This window comes from Triturus cristatus, chromosome 4_1 (genome assembly GCF_964204655.1).
Source record: "Triturus cristatus chromosome 4_1, aTriCri1.1, whole genome shotgun sequence".
NCBI lineage: Eukaryota > Metazoa > Chordata > Amphibia > Caudata > Salamandridae > Triturus > Triturus cristatus.
The window spans coordinates 740,681,283-740,700,282 of NC_140585.1; the positions used below are offsets into that span (position 1 = coordinate 740,681,283).

General features: G+C 45.0%; 1 protein-coding gene across 1 annotated transcript in view; it reads left to right on the forward strand.

The window, feature by feature from the left end:
* LOC146855445 (stabilin-2-like) overlaps positions 1–19,000 on the forward strand; it is a 1,201,024-nt gene that overhangs the window by 127,911 nt on the left and 1,054,113 nt on the right. The window contains 2 exon segments of the mRNA XM_085653243.1: positions 5,463–5,532; positions 13,384–13,479. Coding sequence (XP_085509369.1) covers positions 5,463–5,532; positions 13,384–13,479 — 166 coding nt within the window.

The window sequence follows — 19,000 nt, forward strand, 5'->3', positions numbered from 1 at the left end:
TCAAGGGAAGTTCAGGCTGATACGTCATCTGTCTAGCATTGAAGGTGGTTCTGTGAATTTCATCGAACAGGTGGAGTGTCAGTGTCCTATGCCAGTTTAAACACAGCCATTCAGTTAGTGCGAAGATACGGGACAGGTGCAGAGCTGAGCAAGTTGGATAATAAATCGGATATTCATCCACCTGCCAGTGCACCCAGATGATTTCCATGTGTTTGGTATGCAGTTTCAGGAGTGATACTTTGTTGACATTTGGATACCTATGGTATGTTCAGTTGTGTGTGCTGTGTTTTGCACCTTCCTGAAATGGGTGGTTTGCACAATAGCATCATCAGAGCAGTTTATTCATTACTGAGATGATTTCTTCATAGTAGGGAGAGCAGTGGTAATGGAAGAGTTTGTGAGATTGAAGAAGACATTGAGGGGACTATATTGGTGTGGCACTAGCAGCTGAAAAAATGAAGGGACCGGCAATTACTCTGACATTTTTGGGGATTTGTGAATTGCGACTGGCGCAAAAAGTGGTGGTTGCATTTTGTATTTAGGGTGGTGGCACGGGCGTGGTTTTTTTCAGAAGCTTTACCTTTGTGATGCATTGGGCTGTGTAGCCACATCACAGGATTTGTTTTCAGATGAGTGATGGTTAAAGGCCACATTATTGTCTTTTTGGAAAGTTTCCCCATTGCTGTTGGCAGGGCATCTGTGGGGATGAGTTGCGGAACCGGAAGGTGATGTTTGTGTCTGACAATGCATCAGTGGTGCAGGTGATGGACAGGATCACTCCTTCTGATGCTTGGGTGTTGAAGATTCTAAGAGAATTGGGCATGCTATGCTTGGAAAAGGACATCTTATTTCAAGCTAAGCACACTGTGGGCAGCTAAACTTAGAGTAGGGGTGTGCAGCTGCCATATGGCCTTTGGGGTCATTGTCGACATTGTTAAGTTAGCATGAGCTCTGCTGCCATGATGCTGCTTTGCGCACGTTACTACGTCACTTTATTTTGCACAACTTTGCTTCTGCCTTTCACATGAGAACTGTCAGCTTTTGGCATTCTCTGCCTGTTCCTGGAGGTTGGTCTGAACACACTGTGCAAGGTTGATAAACAATACCCCTTGTTATTCTGTTCTGGTCAGTCCCTAGCATTTAGACCAAATATGTTGGTTTAACACACACTTGGAGAAGGACCTTTCCAGGGAGAAGAGCTATGCTGTTCCTACGATGTAAAACTACCATCTAGGCACTAAGGTATGGGGTCTGCTGATAAAGCCCAGAGATCTTCCTTTATATAATAAAACGTCTTCTTTCCAAGGAGAGGGTGGTTAGGCCTAATAGTCCTTCATGCACTGTCTATATACTATAACATCCCCTTTCATAGTCTTTGGACTTGCTACAATGCTAACTGTTGTAGGTTTAAGCGTTTTGCTGCTGGAACTGGCTCGTATACTGCATTATAGAGCACTACAGTTAAAAAAAACATTTTGAACTATAACAGTGACTCAGTCTATTCTTATTGTGGACAAGTACGAGTGAGTGAGCGAAAAGGTACGTCTTGCTACTGTGATTCCTGAGATAGTCGGGATTGTTGTGTTCTCGGTCGTCTATTCATTTGTAGCTTCGTGATTATGTAGGAGAACGAATGAGACACTATAGCTAGTCGGTTGTGGGATTTTGGGTACTGAGACGGTGGGAAGGCTTAGCACCTACACACTGAGGTCCTGTTTTCCTGCGCATAGTTCTGTGTATGTGCATAATCCCCGCAACACAGCTGTAGTGGTTTCACATGACACCAGACAGGACCCTAAGTCATAATGCAAATGCAGAAAAGGTCATCCGGTGGTTACACTCCAAAGGTCCTCCCAAATTGGAGAATAATTGTCAGAGATAGTTCCTGCAGTTTATACATTAGTTCCTGGAACAAATTCTCCAAATTCCAACATCAATGCATAAGTGGTTCATTATTTTATTGATGCCCATTTTTCTTCCTCCAGCTCATTTGATTATTAATAGGATTTAGAAGAATGTTTATTAAGACATATGCCTTGAGAAAGCCCTTGGCGGGAAAGCCTGATGGACAAAACATGTTTTGGCTGTTCAATTCCTACACTATTTTTATTATGTGCTCTCAAAACCAATAAAATGATGAACAACTTATGCATTGATATTGGAATTTGGAGAATTTATCTCAGGGACTAATGTATAAACTGCAGGAGCTGTCTCTTCATTGATAATTAAGTACATTGTTGGTCTGGATATTGGAGTGGCTGGTGTACTTTTCCCGTTCACAGTGGGAACGGTTCTATGGTTTGGTCCACAGTGTGGCAAAGAAGAGCCTTTGTGTTCCAGAAGACTTGATTGACAACTGAGCTGTGAAATCATATATACTAAGGGGAAAATTCAGGGGCCAGTTTCACAAGGAAGATATACCGACAAGGCTGGAGAGAGTTCATAGTATCAGGTGCCCGATGGCGGGGTGGTGACAATGTGGGGTTAAGGTAGAGATGCAAGAACATGCTGGTATTTATTTTGGTTTAAATAGGGGAGGGTTTATCTTCGGTTACCATAGGGGGCAAACTGGCAGTATTTCCATTATATGATGATATGGGATTATGACCCTAGTGGAAGAGAGCTGGGCTGTAGGGTATTAAATGGCTGGTCCAGACTGCATGGCAAGGTGCCCCAGGTAAGGCATCCAATTTCAATCAGGCTCCTGAAGTCAATTGTAGGGCAGGCAAGAGTTGCATGCGCTTCCACCTGGGAGATGCAGCTCTCCAGAAAACTATTCAGTTTGATTTTCCTAGGCGACTCTAGTGTTTCAGAGTTGGCGGGTGGGGAGGTAGTTTGTTGTTGGCATTGGGGACATTTTGTGGCATATAAATTCTGTTTGAGGAGGTCTAAGATGAACCAGAGGGTTAAGGGGCTCCTAGTATGCTTACACCATTTGGGTGGGGAATGGGTTTGACCATTGGCTGTAGGCCTTTTTGGAGTTAAGGGGATGTGGAGAGAGCCACATTTTCTTGCAAGAGAACAGCTTGGCAGTAAGCTTGGGGCAAGTTTTTAGAAGGTGCTTCTGGGCTTCGTGCTTGCTGGCACCGGACTTTGACACTCACTTGTTTCGAATAGGAGAAGCCATAGAGGGCTTTCTGCTGGGGATGAGGAAGACAGTCTGAAGGGCTTTGGTAGATGGCGGAGCAGTTGATTGTGGAGGTATGTTCAGAAAGAATGAACAAACAGGTTTTTTTTCTTAATCGGTAGGCATTCTTTGTGTGGATGTCACCTGTGGAATATATGGATCTGCAGGCACTCCTTGGTGTAGTGGGCTAGTTTGTAGACCAAGAGGCAGTTTGGTGGCAACTAGCTGGGTCTGGAAAAGATGGTGCCTAGGTGCATTGGTTTGGCCTTAGTGGGATATGTTGGGGGCAACTGATGCTGGCCTTCTGTAAACACAAGGCAAAGGGGGGCAAAGCAGAGGTTATAATCATTCATCTAGGGAAGAATGTTGTGGTGAAATCCAGTGAGTTGGATTTTCTGAAGTCCATAAAGCTGGACTTGGAAATGCTGAAGGTCAGCTGGATTTCCACAGCTATTTTCTGGATTATGTCTAAGAGTTTGCAGAGGGGCACACAGCAGCTGGCTGAGAAAAAGAACCAGGAAGCAGCTGAATAGAGAGATTATTGGTTTCTGTCAGGTGAGAAGGGTGTGTGTGATAGCGTATCAGAGCATTCTTTTCGAGTCCCCGCATTTGTTTAGGCAGGGCAATAACTTGTATTTAGAAGGGGTGATGAGGTCACAAGAAGGTTGGATGAAAGACCATAAGAAGTTCTGGTTTGGGGAGATAGAAATGACAACTCGTGGGAGGGTTTTCCTGATGGCGGAGGAAGGCAAACTGTTCAGCTGATTGGGGGAATGGTGTGGGGTTGTGATAATGAGCAAAGAACAATAGGGCCAATATTTGGGGAAAGGACCTGCTCCAAGAGTGGGCAAGTTCTAATAGATGGTTAATGTGGGTTCTGGGGCGAGGACCACAAGGATTCATGACATTTCAAAGGTTGTGTGCAGTTCAGAAGTGTTAGGGGGTGGAATGCTGGGGGAATAAGTTACTTAGGGAAGGCAGGTTGGTTAAGAACCTTTTGTTAGCCCAATTGACAGGGTAGCTTGTGCGGCTCAGCCAAAGGGCTAGGCACTCTGCTTGCCAGTTGTAAATGAATCAGATTTTTGCACTCAAAGCAGGTGTAGGGGTGTTATGATTTTCTCCCAATCAGGGACCGAGTGCAGGCAGTGCACTTTACGCTTGAGAAGGTTGGGAGAAAGAGGAGGGAACGATAAATGATGTGGCGTCCATAGGGCAGCCCACATAGTGTCAGTGTATACAGCGCCAACCACACTTTCCTTTGTACCCACTGCTGAGCTGAAGCCCACTCTCGTGCATTTTGTTGGGGGTTCAGAGTAGTGTTTTGTTGGATGGTTTTGTTGTTGATGTGTATTTTTGTAGCTGAAGGGCAAGCGGAGGAAGGGAAACCATTTCGCTGATAGGGGAAAAGATGGGAGGATGTAAGAATGAGTAATGAATAATGGAGCCAAGATCTGGGACGAGGACAAGGGCCTGGTCCAAGAGTGGGTAGGCTTGGTAAGATAGTTAATATGGGTTCTGGTGCGAGGACTACAAGGACTCATGGAATTTCAAAGGTTGTGTGCAATTAAAGTGTGGGGAGGTTTGGATGTTGGAGTTAGGAGTTGCTTATGGGAGACTAGTTGGTTTAGAACCTTTTGTTAGCCCAGTTGACAGGGTAGCGTGTGTGTTTCAGGGGCAGTGCTAGGTACTCTGCTTGCTAATTGTAAAAAAGCAGACTTTTGCACTAAAAGCAAGTGGTGTGGTGTGATCATTTCCACCCAGTTGTGCTCATTTTGGTGAACTATTTGGGGATACATGGAGATAAACAGTTAAGCAACAGACAAAAGCAATAATTCCTCAAGTGCTTTAGAAAAGAATGACTCAAATCTTCCATAACATTTCATTCACATACCACATGAAGGAAGTTTTACTTTTTGAGATGCCGGCTTCCTGTGGCCTGTCCTAGAAGCTCTAGCAGGCGGCCATCTACTTTGCTATCAGCACCATGGCATCAGCCTAAATGCATCTCGTGGTCTCTCACAGAGGCCGCATCTATGAGCAAAGCATGCTGAAGGCTCAATTTCCTTATTTATATGGACCCTGCAGAGCACAGATGTCGGCTTGACAAACAACCAAGTTGTATTGAGTTGTGTGTTTACACTCTGAAGCTGTAAACCAAATGACCTCATTTAATCGTCCTGACACCAATCCTTTTATTCACACAACTCCACACTCCACTCTAACCCACCACCCCTATGCATAAAGGGTCTGAAATCTTCTGGTAAACCATAATATGCTTTTTGGGTTGTGTGTCCATAATATTTGGAAGACTTATGTCAAGATTTACCTCCTGCAGGAAGGATTTGGCGGGACCGCGTGTGAAATGTGCTCTGGGGACAATCTATATGGAGAAAACTGCCGTTCAGGTAGGTTTCAAGTTTTTTTGTTTTTGTGTTTACACATTTGTACATTTATTAGCACCAGTGCTTAATTTGAGCAGGTGGTTTCCAGTGCTTGGCACCAGGGCTTAGTTGTCAACACCAGCACTTATGACAGCTGCCACATGATGGCATTGTCTGTCGGAATTAGAGAAGAGCAGAATAACAGTTTATTACTAATATAATATATACAAAAAATGCCTAATAGCTGCCGCCCATGCCATTCTTAAAGCTGTCCCTTTCAGGAACACTTGATGAAGCAGTTTCTCTTTCACACGTTCATCCCTTTTTCAGTCGATCTAACATACTTACACTCACAAACATTTTAGTTTCTCTCACCCCATCAACACATTGCACACTCTTTTGTGTTTCTCATACAGGTGTAATGTAATACTGAGGATCTATATTGTAACGCATTTTCGCCAGAATAGAAAGTTTCTGTTGGCCGTGCTTTGGTCTTTTATTGTATAGCACAGAATTGAGTATCACTTTTTTTCTTTGCGCGTTGCTGCCCTGTTGACTCTTCTCATCTCACCTTCTCCACTGAATCATTAGGCTCAGGCGATCCCATTGGCTCTCAGGCTCACCCTACGGCGTTCCTCTTCTTGAACGTTTATCCTTCTCGCGGTTTATCTAACCTCTGAGTCTGTCCTCACAGGGCGGCCAGTTGGATGTCCAGATAAATATTGGAGGTGTTAAGGCCTTCTTACACAGGTCAAGAAAAGAAGATGATGTACAGAGCGATGAAACCTTTCAGACACTCACCCCCAGTCACAGATCTGAGTTGAATCCATCATCGTTCTTTAGCTCACTTCGCCACCTCAGTTCAGACCCAGCTATATGCAAATTAGTCTTGACAATGTGCCTCATGGGACCAGTCCAGCCTGAACTGCCAAGCCTGGTCTTCCCTGAACTGGAAAAAAGCATCCTGCGACCGATTTCGGGGTAACACCCTTCATCAGGGTGGCTAGCTTGAATCCAATGGCAAAGTGAGCAAAGGACCCACGTCTGGGCATACCCAGCCAACTTAGGGCGAACAAAGCAAACACAAGGAGATGATGGACGGAGCAATGAAACGTTTTAGACACTCACACCCAGTCACAGATCTGGGTTGAATCCATTATTGCTCTTTAGCTCACTTCACTGGGTGTGAGTGTCTGAAAAGTTTCAGCACTCCGTCCATCATCTCCTTGTGTTTGCTTTGTTCGCCCTAAGTTGGCAGGGTATGCCCAGACTGGCTGAAGAGGGGTGTTACCCTGAAACCGGTCCTAGGATGCTTGTTTCCGGTTCCGTGAAGACCTGGCTTGGTAGTTCGTGCTGGACTGTTCCCATGAGGCACAGGGTCAAGACTGATTTGCATATGGCTGGATCTGAACTGAGGTGGAGAAGTGAGCTAAAGAACGATGAGGGATTCAACTCAGATCTGTGACTGGGGGTGAGTGTCTGAAAGGTTTCAGCGCTCCATCCATCATCTCCTTGTGTTTTCTTAGTTCGCCCTAAGTTGGCAGGGTATGCCCAGACGTGGGTCCCTTGCTCACTTTGCCACTGGATTCAAGCTATCCAGGCTGAAAATGGGTGTTACCCCGCAATCGGTCCCAGGATGCTTGTTTCCTGTTCAGTGAAGACCTGGCTTGGAAGTTCAGGCTGGACTGTTACCATGAGGCACAGTGTCAAGACTCATTTGCATATGGCTGGGTCTGAACTGAGATGGCGAAGTGAGCTAAAGAACGATGATGGATTCAACCCAGATCTGTGACTGGGGGTGAGTGTCTGAAAAGTTTCAGTGCTCCGTCCATCATCTCCTTACGTTTTCTTAGTTCGCCCTAAGTTGGCAGGGTATGCCCAGACGTGGGTCCCTTGCTCACTTTGCAACTGGAATCAAGCTAGCCTGGCTGAAGAGGGGTGTTACCCCGAAACTGGTACCACGATACTTGTTTCCGGTCCAGTGAAGACCTAGCTTGGCAGTTCGGGCTTGACTGTTCCCATGAGGCACAGGGTTAAGACTGACTTGCATAAAGTGAGGTCTGAACTGAGGTGGTGAAGTGGATTCAACCCAGATCTGTGACTGGGGGTAAGTGGCTAAAAAGGTTTAGCGCTCCGTCCATCATCTCCTTGTGTTTGCTTCTCACACAGGTGCCTTCCCTGTCTGGGATTGCTAGGGTCTGAATAAGGCCAAGTGCCTGAACCCATGCACTGGTCTTCTCTCACCTTGACCTTTCCTTCAAGCAAACTCTTGCCCATCTGTTGCTTGTTGTACAACCTAAATTAATTTCTCTCAGAGTCTCAGGTGAAAGCCCTCTCTATTGGCACCTTCACGTCACATATAGTTGTGCTATAATCACTCTCAGGAGTCCCTAGAGATCCAGATAATTGTGGTCTCTTGTTTTGGGTTGCTCCCTGCTCCTCCTGGGTGGGCTCCTCAGAGAATATAGTAGGGTGAGTGTATAATTCCTGTTCATGTGGATTGTTCAATTGACACTCCTAAGTGGACTTATCACACCATATAGCGTGTTCAGGGAAGCTACCTTCCCCAGGTTATTACAGACACTGTCTCCAGTCGTGGAATTTTGTGCGACTGCCACATGCATTCTGGGTGTTGCAGTGTGTTGTAATGTACTAATTACTCAATGCACTCTCCCTACAGAAGTTCTCTGCCTTGCTGCTCAGCCTATGATGAGGTCCTATAGAATGTTCAGTGGGTTTGGATTGAAGGGAGAATCAGTTGGTGTGGAAGGGCTGAGCAGCGAGGAGGCTGCTCCTGGTGGGGCACTTTAAGGGATCTGTCTAACATCTTGTAAGCTGTAACCAAGAAGTGATCTTATGAATAAAGCTGTGATCCTGTTCTACATCACTTGGCCTACGTACTATTCATCTTTGCAACACTGGCGACGATCTGGAAGAACCTTACGCGTGGAGTAAGCAAGATCAAAGGAACTAAAGACTTTAAGGACTCTAAGGTATGAAAATTGCTTTAATGAGTGAAACAAACTGGCACCCTCACCCAAGCCCCACCAGTGACGCTATCATCGGTCGCCCACAACTCAAGGTGCCAGTTCCTACTGCATTGTCCCTGTTTAGGCCTGAGTGACTTGCCATAACCTGCATTGGGTGAGTGTTGGACTTTATGGTTTGAAACCTGTTTGACTAAAGTGAGCCCTCATGCATGAAGAGCAGAAGATTTAGAGCATCACCTAATGTTTGATATATGCCTACCAACTAACTATTGAATTTTGCGTGTTTAACCTGCATGACAACTTTCTGGAGTCATCCTAGAATATTGGAGGAAGGCACGTTATGGATGTTGTGGTCTGCATATCACATGGACTGAACCCGCAGTTGGCAAATGTTTCAACACCATTTGTTTTTAAAAAAGAGCCAAAAATGCACCCTTGGATATGCAGTGAACCAGAAGCTTGTGCTTTTAAAACTGGCCATGCGATCACGTTGTAAACTTGTGAACTTGTGAACAGTGCGTAAACTTATCTGGGAGGCATTCCGCTGTCGGGGGCATAAGTTTTGCCCCGAGGAGTGTTTAGTACAATTTTCACAGTGATTTATGGCGGTGACACAACGTTGAGCAGTTATATCGGGGTCACAGATATAGCGTAATTTAAACACTTACTGGTATTCTGTTGGTGGGCGCGAGGTTCCTTAGGAGCGTGGACTGTCAGGAGCGTGGAGTGTCACGAGCCGTTTCGATTCGCTGTGCGTCATAGTGTGACGCGTAATTTGACGTGCAAAGTCGCCGGACGTTGCCTTGGCAACCCCTCTGCGCCGTGTTGTTCAAGATGGAGGATTTGCGTGTGACAACAAACGCCTCTGCTCTTCTTTGGAAAAGTAGTTCAGCTGCAACGTTTTGGCACGGTGGAATCTGGAACTACATGTGGAGGTAGATTTCTCTGCATATTGAACAATGCAAAGTTTTCGAGTCAAGCGTGGCAGACTGTAGGCTTGTTGAGTATCCGACTCATCGTGTATGACTGCTCCTGTTATGGATGCAAAGTGCCATTTGGCCTCGGGTGAGGAATTGCTCACAGAAGGGAAGGTCATCATGTCAATGAGAAGCTGCCCTGATGATTGGACGACGGTGACTACTTTTATTGTTTTAACTTTTTATGTTAAAGATATCGTCATCTGCTTTGTTGTGCATCTTTCATAATGTTGTTGTTTGTCTTCAAATACTTTAATTATCTCATTCTTTAAGATTTAATTTCATGTGTACCTCTTATGCGATGATTGTACCATTTACTGGTACTTGATCCTGTATTTGTATGAGAGGAGGTGAGAGTGTGTGGGGACACTTTTACCATGTCGTATTGGTTGTGTAGTATACCTGGTCCTGAAATTGCATGGAATGAGGGGGGAGTGTGTGTAACGTCCCTGCTCATGTTGTGTACGCCTTTGAGTAAGTTTTGCCTCATGTGAGGTACTTGGACTGTGCGTTATGGGTGCGCACATGATAAGACTCCTTATGAAGCTTCTCAGACTTACCTGTTTTGGTGATACTCTCTGAATGGTTGTTACCTCAAGTGAGGTGCTTGGAGTGTGCGTGACGGGTGCGCACGTGGGAAGTCTACCACTCGTGTGGCTTCTTTGACTTATTGGTTTTGGTATACCCTGTATGTGGTTGTTTCCTCATGGAAGGTGCTTGGACTGTGCGTTACGGGTGCGCACGTAGGAAGTCTACCGCTCGTGTGGCTTCTTTGACTTATTGGTTTTGGTATACCCTGTATGTGGTTGTTTCCTCATGGAAGGTGTTTGGATTGTGCGTTACGGGTGTGTAAAGACACCCATATTAAGTTTCTACAGTGTTTCAAGAGTGTTTTGGGTTATAATTACCCAGTTTTGTATGGGTGAAGGGTTGTAGATCCCTGCTCTGCCGCACTTTTGTGCTCTAGTTTGTGGCGCATTGGGTACTCCGTGTGGTGTGACGGTAATGTACCTGTAGTTTGGTGTGTGAGTTATCCACTGTTTTTAAGAATGTATTTCCTTAACTTGCATTCTTTGTTCTTAATGATCATTATAAGGGGGAGATGTGTATAGACATGTGTTGTTTTATGCATCCTCCTTTCACTGTCATTTGTATGTTTTACAATCTTCATGCATTTGATCGTTTATGATCATTATAGCAGGGGGGTGATGTATTATTATTTTGTGTTAATGCATCCTCCTTTGCTGTGATGTGTGTTTCATCATCTTCACACAATTTGAATGTTTTCAATCACTATAAGGGGGGAGATGTGTTGTAATGTACTAATTACTCAATGCACTCTCCCTACAGAAGTTCTCTGCCTTGCTGCTCAGCCTATGATGAGGTCATATAGAATGTTCAGTGGGTTTGGATTGAAGGGAGAATCAGTTGGTGTGGAAGGGCTGAGCAGCGAGGAGGCTGCTCCTGGTGGGGCACTTTAAGGGATCTGTCTAACATCTTGTAAACTGTAACCAAGAAGTGATCTTATGAATAAAGCTGTGATCCTGTTCTACATCACTTGGCCTAAGTACTATTCATCTTTGCAACACAGTCCTGTTTTACTTCAATTGAATTAATGAAACAAGGATACCTGAAAACAATAAATTGTAGGTGAAAGGTTCAGGACTGGAAACCGTGTCCGCAAAAACCTAGGGTTAGGTTATTACCCTAAGTATGTTGTTTAATGTCAGTCCCTTTGGATTGTTCCTTTCCACTCTCAGGGAACTCCTCAGAACATATAGCATGGATGGTTATATAATTCCGATTCTTATGGGTTGCTCCGTTGATAATCCTCTGGTGATGTCTGGTGATGTCTCAGAGCACATACTATAGCTGGTTGTAAATAAGGATATGTGAAATTCACGTATTTTGCGTTTGAGTACTTAGGCAAATTTGTATGTAATTACCCGCAATGCAAATCTGTCATTTAGCACGAAATGTGCCCTCTGACCCATTTTGGATACATTTTTTCAAAAAAAGTAGTGGAAAAACCATCAATGCCTAGAACAACAACCACTTGCGTTCTCATTGTTCACGTTATTGCTGTGCCAGAATTTTGCCACAAACTGCATAAATATACAACGTGATGTAGTGGTGTCATTTCATGAATTGCTCATAATAAGCATAATGTGAAATTCCTAAGATTATGTGAATTACTTTGCGTAATAAAAACTTCCTCCAGGCCTAACTTTATACTGCCTTTTTCCAGTGGTGTCTCCTCTGCCACTTCTGTTAGGATTCCTTAGACCACATATCATGGTTGTTTGATTCAACGGATGAAAATCAAAAAGTGATGGATCTTACGCTTGAATTTCTCTCAGCAAGTACATATTATTTTACCCACTGTGCCAATACTGAATCACACTCTTGCTGCAGTTGGAACAGTCCAGCCCAAAATGCCTTGTCAGGTCCCCTCCTAATTGGAAAAGAAACAATGCACGACTGGTTTTGAATATTTGGGCCTCATGAGTGAGGTGCAGACAGCTTTATTATTATAGCACATTGAAAATAGGTTCCAAGGTTAGGCAACCCCAGGGCCGGACTTGGAACCAAAACCGGCCAAGGCAAAGTGCTCGGCCGACCCCCCCCCCCCCCACCGCCCCAGAAGTTGGGGGTGCGGCGGAGCTGTTTGTCAGGGCCGGTTTTGGACGATTGCGTTACAGTGGCCCTGTAACAAAATCTGCCCCCAGGGGCCCAACCCTGGCGGTCCACCGGGGAAATGCCCGGTGCCCGCTACGGCCAGTCTGCCCTTGGCAACCCAAAGCACTTAGGTAATTACACTTAGCTCTGCTTGAATTAATCTCAGACAGGTGAACACCAGGGGCCATATTACACAAGTGCCCTTGGGGTGCAACAGGTGTTTCCCCTCGCTTTATGTGAGCCCGTGGCACTTTGGTATTACAGAAGGGACTGCAGATGCTTGTGCTGCTCCTTTTGTAATACAGATAGAGCTGGCACACATACAGCACCAGTGCAATAATTAGAGGGTGTATAGCCCCATGCAAATGAGGAAATCACTTTGCCTCTGCGCCGTATCACCGACATAGGCACAGAGGCAAGCATGCCTGTAGAAGGTGTACTGAAAGTGAGCCACAAAAAGGTGGCACACTTTCAGTGCGCCTTCTAAATGCAGCCCTCTAAAGGGATGAAAGGGGGGTCTTATGGACTCCGCTGCCCTTGCAGGCAGGTGCAGTCACTTAATGCACCCCCCTGCCAGGGCCGATCTGGCCGTAGCGTGCACCGGGCATTTCCCCGGTGGGCCGCCAGGGTGGGGGCCGGTTTTGGGCCCCTGGGGAGCCGTTTTTGTTACAGGGCTGTTTTTGCAGCATAGCTGCAATATCGGCCTCTGTAACAAAAGCAGCCAAAACCGGCCCTGGCAAAGAGCTCGGCCGCACCCCAACCTCCTGGGGGGCCAGCCGAGCACATTGCCAGGGCCGGTTTTGGTTCCCAGTCCGGCCCTGCCACCTGCAAGTGGATCTGTAATACCTTTTAAAAGTGCAGGCGAGTTGACGCCTCGACAGAGAAACACGGAGCAGCTTTTAAACAGCTGCTACATATTTCTCTTGAATGCACTGTCCTGGGGCAGTGGAGTTTACGGCTGCCCCGAGGGCAGTTCATTCTCCCTGATAAGGCACATTTTCCTTGTTTGTACCCAGCTTACCTGCTTCTGCAATATGGGCCTGGGTGACCAATACAATGATAATAATCCCCAAAGCACACTTCAGCATTCTGTGAATCATCAAAAAATGCAATTGTGTGAATTTACCCTCATGTCACAAGGGATTATAAGGTATTGGGGACAAAGAATTAGCACAAATGAATAAGTATTCTAATATGATGCCTTTCAAAAAAATCTCTTCTGTTTTCAGTTTGTGACTGCGTCCATGGAACATGTAATAATGGCATACATGGAGATGGGGCTTGTGACTGTTTCTCTGGATACAGTGGCTCTAAATGTGATGAGCGTAAGTACCCAATGAAAACCGAGTATAAATGTAAAAAGTATAAATGTAAGGGAAGCAGACATTCTAACCAGATGTATAAAACACACAATTCTAATTGTTTCTATTACTCCTTCTTACTATCTGGGAGAGACCGAAATTCATAACAGAGATCTAGAAAAAGCAGAAAAGTAATATAGTAAGAACCGTATTTCACCCACCACCTTGTTTATTGAGTTTTTGTAAGAGCTGACAGTTGCCCGTGACCCCTTCAGGGCACTACATTGAAAACCAACAACGGTAAAAAGAGAAATACAATTGCTAACTATAAAAGGATTATATGAACACACTAATAAAAATATATATTTGAGACAATGTAAAAATGTAACTTTTTGCCAACAGCAGGCCTTTTTAGGTCTTGGATACAGACAGCCTCTTGCTTAAGATTGGATGGATCTGTTCTCTATTTCATTTCTGTGCTTCCGATTAGATGGCTTTTCGCTCTATCTCAATGTTTTTCGCACCCAGGAGCATTTCTCTCTCAAGGTGGTTTGATAGGTTGTTGTGTTCCACTGCTGAAGTCAGACCTGACAGTGTCTCCCTCTTTCTACCTGCTCCACTTTTCCCTCTTGTTACCCCATACAGCTTTCATTCATCCCCATAATTTATATCTCTCTATCCCCATTCCTCATCGTTCACTACCCACTGTGCTATCGGTGGGTAGCTGTCTTAAAAAATCCTTTGACCATTCGAAATTGGCCACCTGCATGTATGCATTGCATCTTCATTGGATTTTGATTTATTTTTAACAAATCCCATTCAAAGATTGCTGTTGCAGATGCATGTGCATCCACAGCAGCCATCTTTGAAAGGGGTTTGTTAAAATATTATAAGATGCTTTAAAAAATGGCCTCCCTAGATACATATGGATACTATGTTTGATTGCATTTTGTACTACTTAACAAAATCCCACTAAAGATTGCCGCCACTGATCCATGCACATTTGTAGTGAGTTTCTAAGACAAACAAAATGGTAAAGGCAATAGGTTTCCTATAGACTTAAAAAGTGTTTCTTTTAGTAGTATGTACATTTGTATTACATAAGCAGCCCTTGTCAATGGAACTTTTACTTGCTGGGTGAAATTAGGTCCTTAAGGATTCATATTTTGTCCACAGCGCCAGAGTTCACATAGATATATTGTTACTTTCTGTGTTAAAAAGTACATTTGTATTGAAGCATCAGTTCACCAAAATCAATAGGATAACTGAAAGAACCTCACTCTGACCCCGGACTACTTCTGTAGATGATGTAACATTATATGGCCTTTGACCACCGATGGCATCATAAGATGTAGCCATCACAAGACGTCATAGTACAAGTGTTACATTTATAACATTGCTTCATTATTTTTAGATGTGGCAAGGAGTTGAGTTGTTAGTGCCGTCTCTTTCAGAAGAAAAGGAGTGGCAGAGCAAGATGGGCATTTTGGGAAGAGAATCGAGGTTTGCCAATAGAATTAAACAAGTGTAGGAGTAGATGGCCAGATTTATTTATCCAATTACTGAACGAGCATTCGATGTCAAAGCTATTTGAAGACCAAAGGTAGACCACTCACTCCATCGATGAGGGAGAGCACTCGATCTGGAGCACTGACCAGATATTCTCAGAGGCTGTGAGATATTCGATCCCAAAGGGCAGGTGTGTTGGTAGCAAGGAATCTTGGATAACTTTACTAAGTGTGTTTTCAAGGAGATGTGAGACTCAAAAGTAAATTTTCAAGTGAAATAAACCAATAAAGATTGGTGAGATGAACTGCATTAACCAGCGATGGACAGGTGAGTCACTAGAATCGAGGAATTTAGTTGTTGCCATCTTCTATTTCGGGAAGTATCCTATGCATTTGATTACGGTGAGCACCTAGGAGGGAGTTTAGCAAACACAGGGTGAGCAGGTTAGACCTCCACACATACAAAGATTGGAGTAATGAGTAAATTAACGAATGTCCTTGCTATTATATCATAACATGTATCCAAGTAATTTCAAATAAAGATGAAAAGTGTGGGAGATAGTATCCAATGCAAGATGGAGCAGAAGAAGTCAATGTCCTGCTGTTTTCTGATGAGAGAACATAGAAGTCAGAAGTGTCGCATACCAATGTTATCAAAAGTAGCTGAGAGGTCAAGATCTGCTAATAAGTAAACTTACCTTCATTAAGAATATAAACATCTTCCAAGAGCTGGAGGTTAATTAACTGATGCTGGGTTGGCAGCAGTCTAGAAAGCTATGTTCAGTGGTGTGATCAGTTATTTGTGATGGAACCTTTTTCAATAGATTTTCATAATAATGAAATGTAAATGTATTCACACATCGAGATGTCAGAGTTGAATGGGTCAAGGTTCAGCATCTTCATTAGAGCCATTGTTTGGCCTGATGATGGGAACAAAATCATTACTATATGATTATCCCTCACTGCCCGGGGCCATACCGGTAACTGAAGAGCCTCTTCCTGAGGTATAAGCCTAAACCACATGGAAGGGCATTTAATGAGAAACAGACCACTACTGTGAGGCGAGGTTTAAAACCCTTGTGGCTCTTGCAAGCTTTCATATACCCTTTACACAGCTCCTGCTGTTTAGTGATGTATGTTGGTGCAGGGGGTGCACATGACTGACTATGACAGACATGCTCTGTGAAAGAAGGAACAGTGAAACCATCGCTACCTCTTCTGACCATTGGCTCTGCCAAATTGCTTTATTTGATTGGCAAATTGGCAGAAGAAATATACGCTTCCCCCTCCATCTTTCATACTCTGTGGCTGTTGTCGTGTCGCAGCGCCGCAAGAAAGACACAGTATACGGTAGGGTGTATGCAAACTTTATTCTTCTTCTCTCCGTGTGCCCACGTCTGCCCTGCTCCTCCGCTTCCTGCCTTCTGTCCCCTCCCCACACCCTTGACCGGATGTGGTGTCCGGTGACCTCCCTGCCCTTCGCCCAGTTCAGGGTCCTAGTGTCCGTTCCCAGGACACTACATCTCCCCCCTTTGTCACAAAATCAGAGATGCGCAAGTTAGGTGAATGATAGTTGGATAACATAGATAGAACATAGATAGATACATCGAATCGGTGTATCACATTTCTTCTATTAGTCTTTTCGGTCTATTTGTTGTTCTTCTTGGCCGTTGCCCCATGTCCTGGCCCCCTGCTGTCTCCCAGTCACCTTCTCTTTCTGTGTCATGTCGTTCCCGCTCTGCCGTTCCTTCTGTGCTTGGTGTTTGCTCTTCTTTCACCTCCTCTTTAAGTCTTTTGAAGTGTGAGCTGTTTCGCGTGATCCTTTGGCGTCCTGACTCTGCCGTGATCATGGTTCCCTTCACTTTGGTGATTGTCAGCGGATCATGTGAAAACGTGCTGTCAGACTTCCGGTGCTGTCGCTGTCACACTATCACGGCGTCTCCCTCTTGTAGATGTGACGTGGTGGCATTTCGTCTGCTGTCCGCATACTCTTTCATTTTTTCTTTTGCCTCCTTGTCTCTGTCTGCTATGCTCTCATGCCCTGATGTTGTTGTTGTCTCTACTTGCGGGAGTCTTGTCCTGCTTGTCCTCCCCAATACTAGCTCCGCTTGGCATTTTCCTGTGGAGCCATGTGGTGTGTTCCTGTAGTCGCGTAGCACTTGGCAGAGTGCTTGGCCTAGCGAGATCTGTGACAGTTTCGCTCTCTGAACCGCCTTCTTAATGTTCCCCATGAACCTTTCGACCATGCCATTTGCCTGGGGCCACAGCGGCGTTATTTTCTTATGTTGTATTCCGAGGTATGTCATGAATCTTCTGAATTCATCCCCTGAGAATGGGGGACTGTTGTCTGTTTTCAAACTTTCTGGGGAGCCCCATGCTGCAAAGATGTCATCCAAGATCGGTAAAGTTGCTGTTGCTGACGTTGACGAGACTGGCCTCACGATGGGGAACCTGGAGTACTCGTCAATGACCACCAGTAGATAATTTCCTGTATCCAGCGGTCCAAAGAAATCAGCTGCTAATGTTGTCCATACCGCTCTTGGCAGTTCTGACATGTGCAGTGGTTCTCGCCTTGCTGGCTGTCCTGTCACTTGACAGAGGTGACAGGTCGCGATGGTGTCTTCCACTAGATTGTCTAGCCCAGGGAACCATACTTTCTCTCTCAGCAGTTTCTTTGTTGCAATGATGCCTCTGTGCGATTCATGTGCAATGTTGACTACTTGGCGCCGTAGTGAATACGGTATCACTATCCTGGTGCCTCGCATTATTATGCCCTGACTTGCTTCCGACAGTTCTTCACTTATTTTCTGCAATGCAAGCATCTCTTCTTTGTTCACTCCCCTTCTCCACGTGGAGTTGTTGTTCACATGTCTCCACCGTTGTTGTCTCATTGTCTCTTTGGCCATTTGTAGCGTGGCATCTTCCTCAGTCTCCTTTCCTATCTCCGCTAGTGTTATGGGTGCTGGAGCGCTTTGTTTTAGCACGAAGTTGAGGCATTCCTCTGCTACTGACGCTTTCTCTTCTCCATTCGGTAATGGGTGTCTCGACATGTAGTCGACTGGATTGTGCTCTTTCCCCGGTTTGTGGACAATCGTGGAATCATAGTCCATTAACCGGATTCCCCAACGCTCGATTCGCGGCGGCATCTTTGCTGACGGGTTGCCATATATTGTTACCAGTGCTTGGTGATCCGTGATGATCGTGAATTGTTTCCCATATATGAACATGTGATAATGCTCACACGCCCATACCACCGCTAAGCTTTCTTTTTCTGGCTGCGAATACGCCCTTTCAATGTCCGTAAGCCTTTTGCTGGTGTAGGCAACAGTTCTCCTTGGTGAGTCCCTCCCTGGTTGGTGTTGCGCTAGTATCGCCCCTAGTCCTACTGGGCTTGCATCCACCGTCAGTTCAGTGCAGAGCAGAGGGTTGAAATATGCTAGATGTTCCACTGTCATCACTGCCTTCCTGATCTCCTCGAACGCCTCGTTGCATTGCTGAGACCAGATGAACTTTTGGCCCTGTTTGGTCAGTTCTCTCAGCGGGGTGCTCACCGTTGCAAAGTCTTGTATATATCTGGCGCAGTAGCTGGCCAGTCCTAAAAATGACCTTATTTCCGCTGCATCTTTTGGTGGTTTCGTGTTCTTCAGCGTCTACACTTTGCTGGGATCTGGCCTCATCCCTTTTTTTGAAAATATGTGTCCGAAAAATACCAGTTCTTTTCTTTCTAGTTCACATTTTTCTCCATTTAGTGTCAACCCTGCTTGTTCCAGCTGCTTGCATACTTGACGTAGAGCGCTGTTGTGCTCCTCATCAGACTTCCCAAATACTAGAATGTCATCACTATAGTTGAAACTATTTTGTACTGGTCGTATTACTTGCCGTATCATCTCCTGGAATATCTCAGCAGCCGATGATATTCCAAAACTTAATCTTTTGCACCTGAATAGGCCTAGGTGCGTGGAGAAAGTTGTTATATATCTTGATTGTGGGTCTAGTTCTAGTTGATGATACCCTTTACACAAATCTAGCTTCGAGAA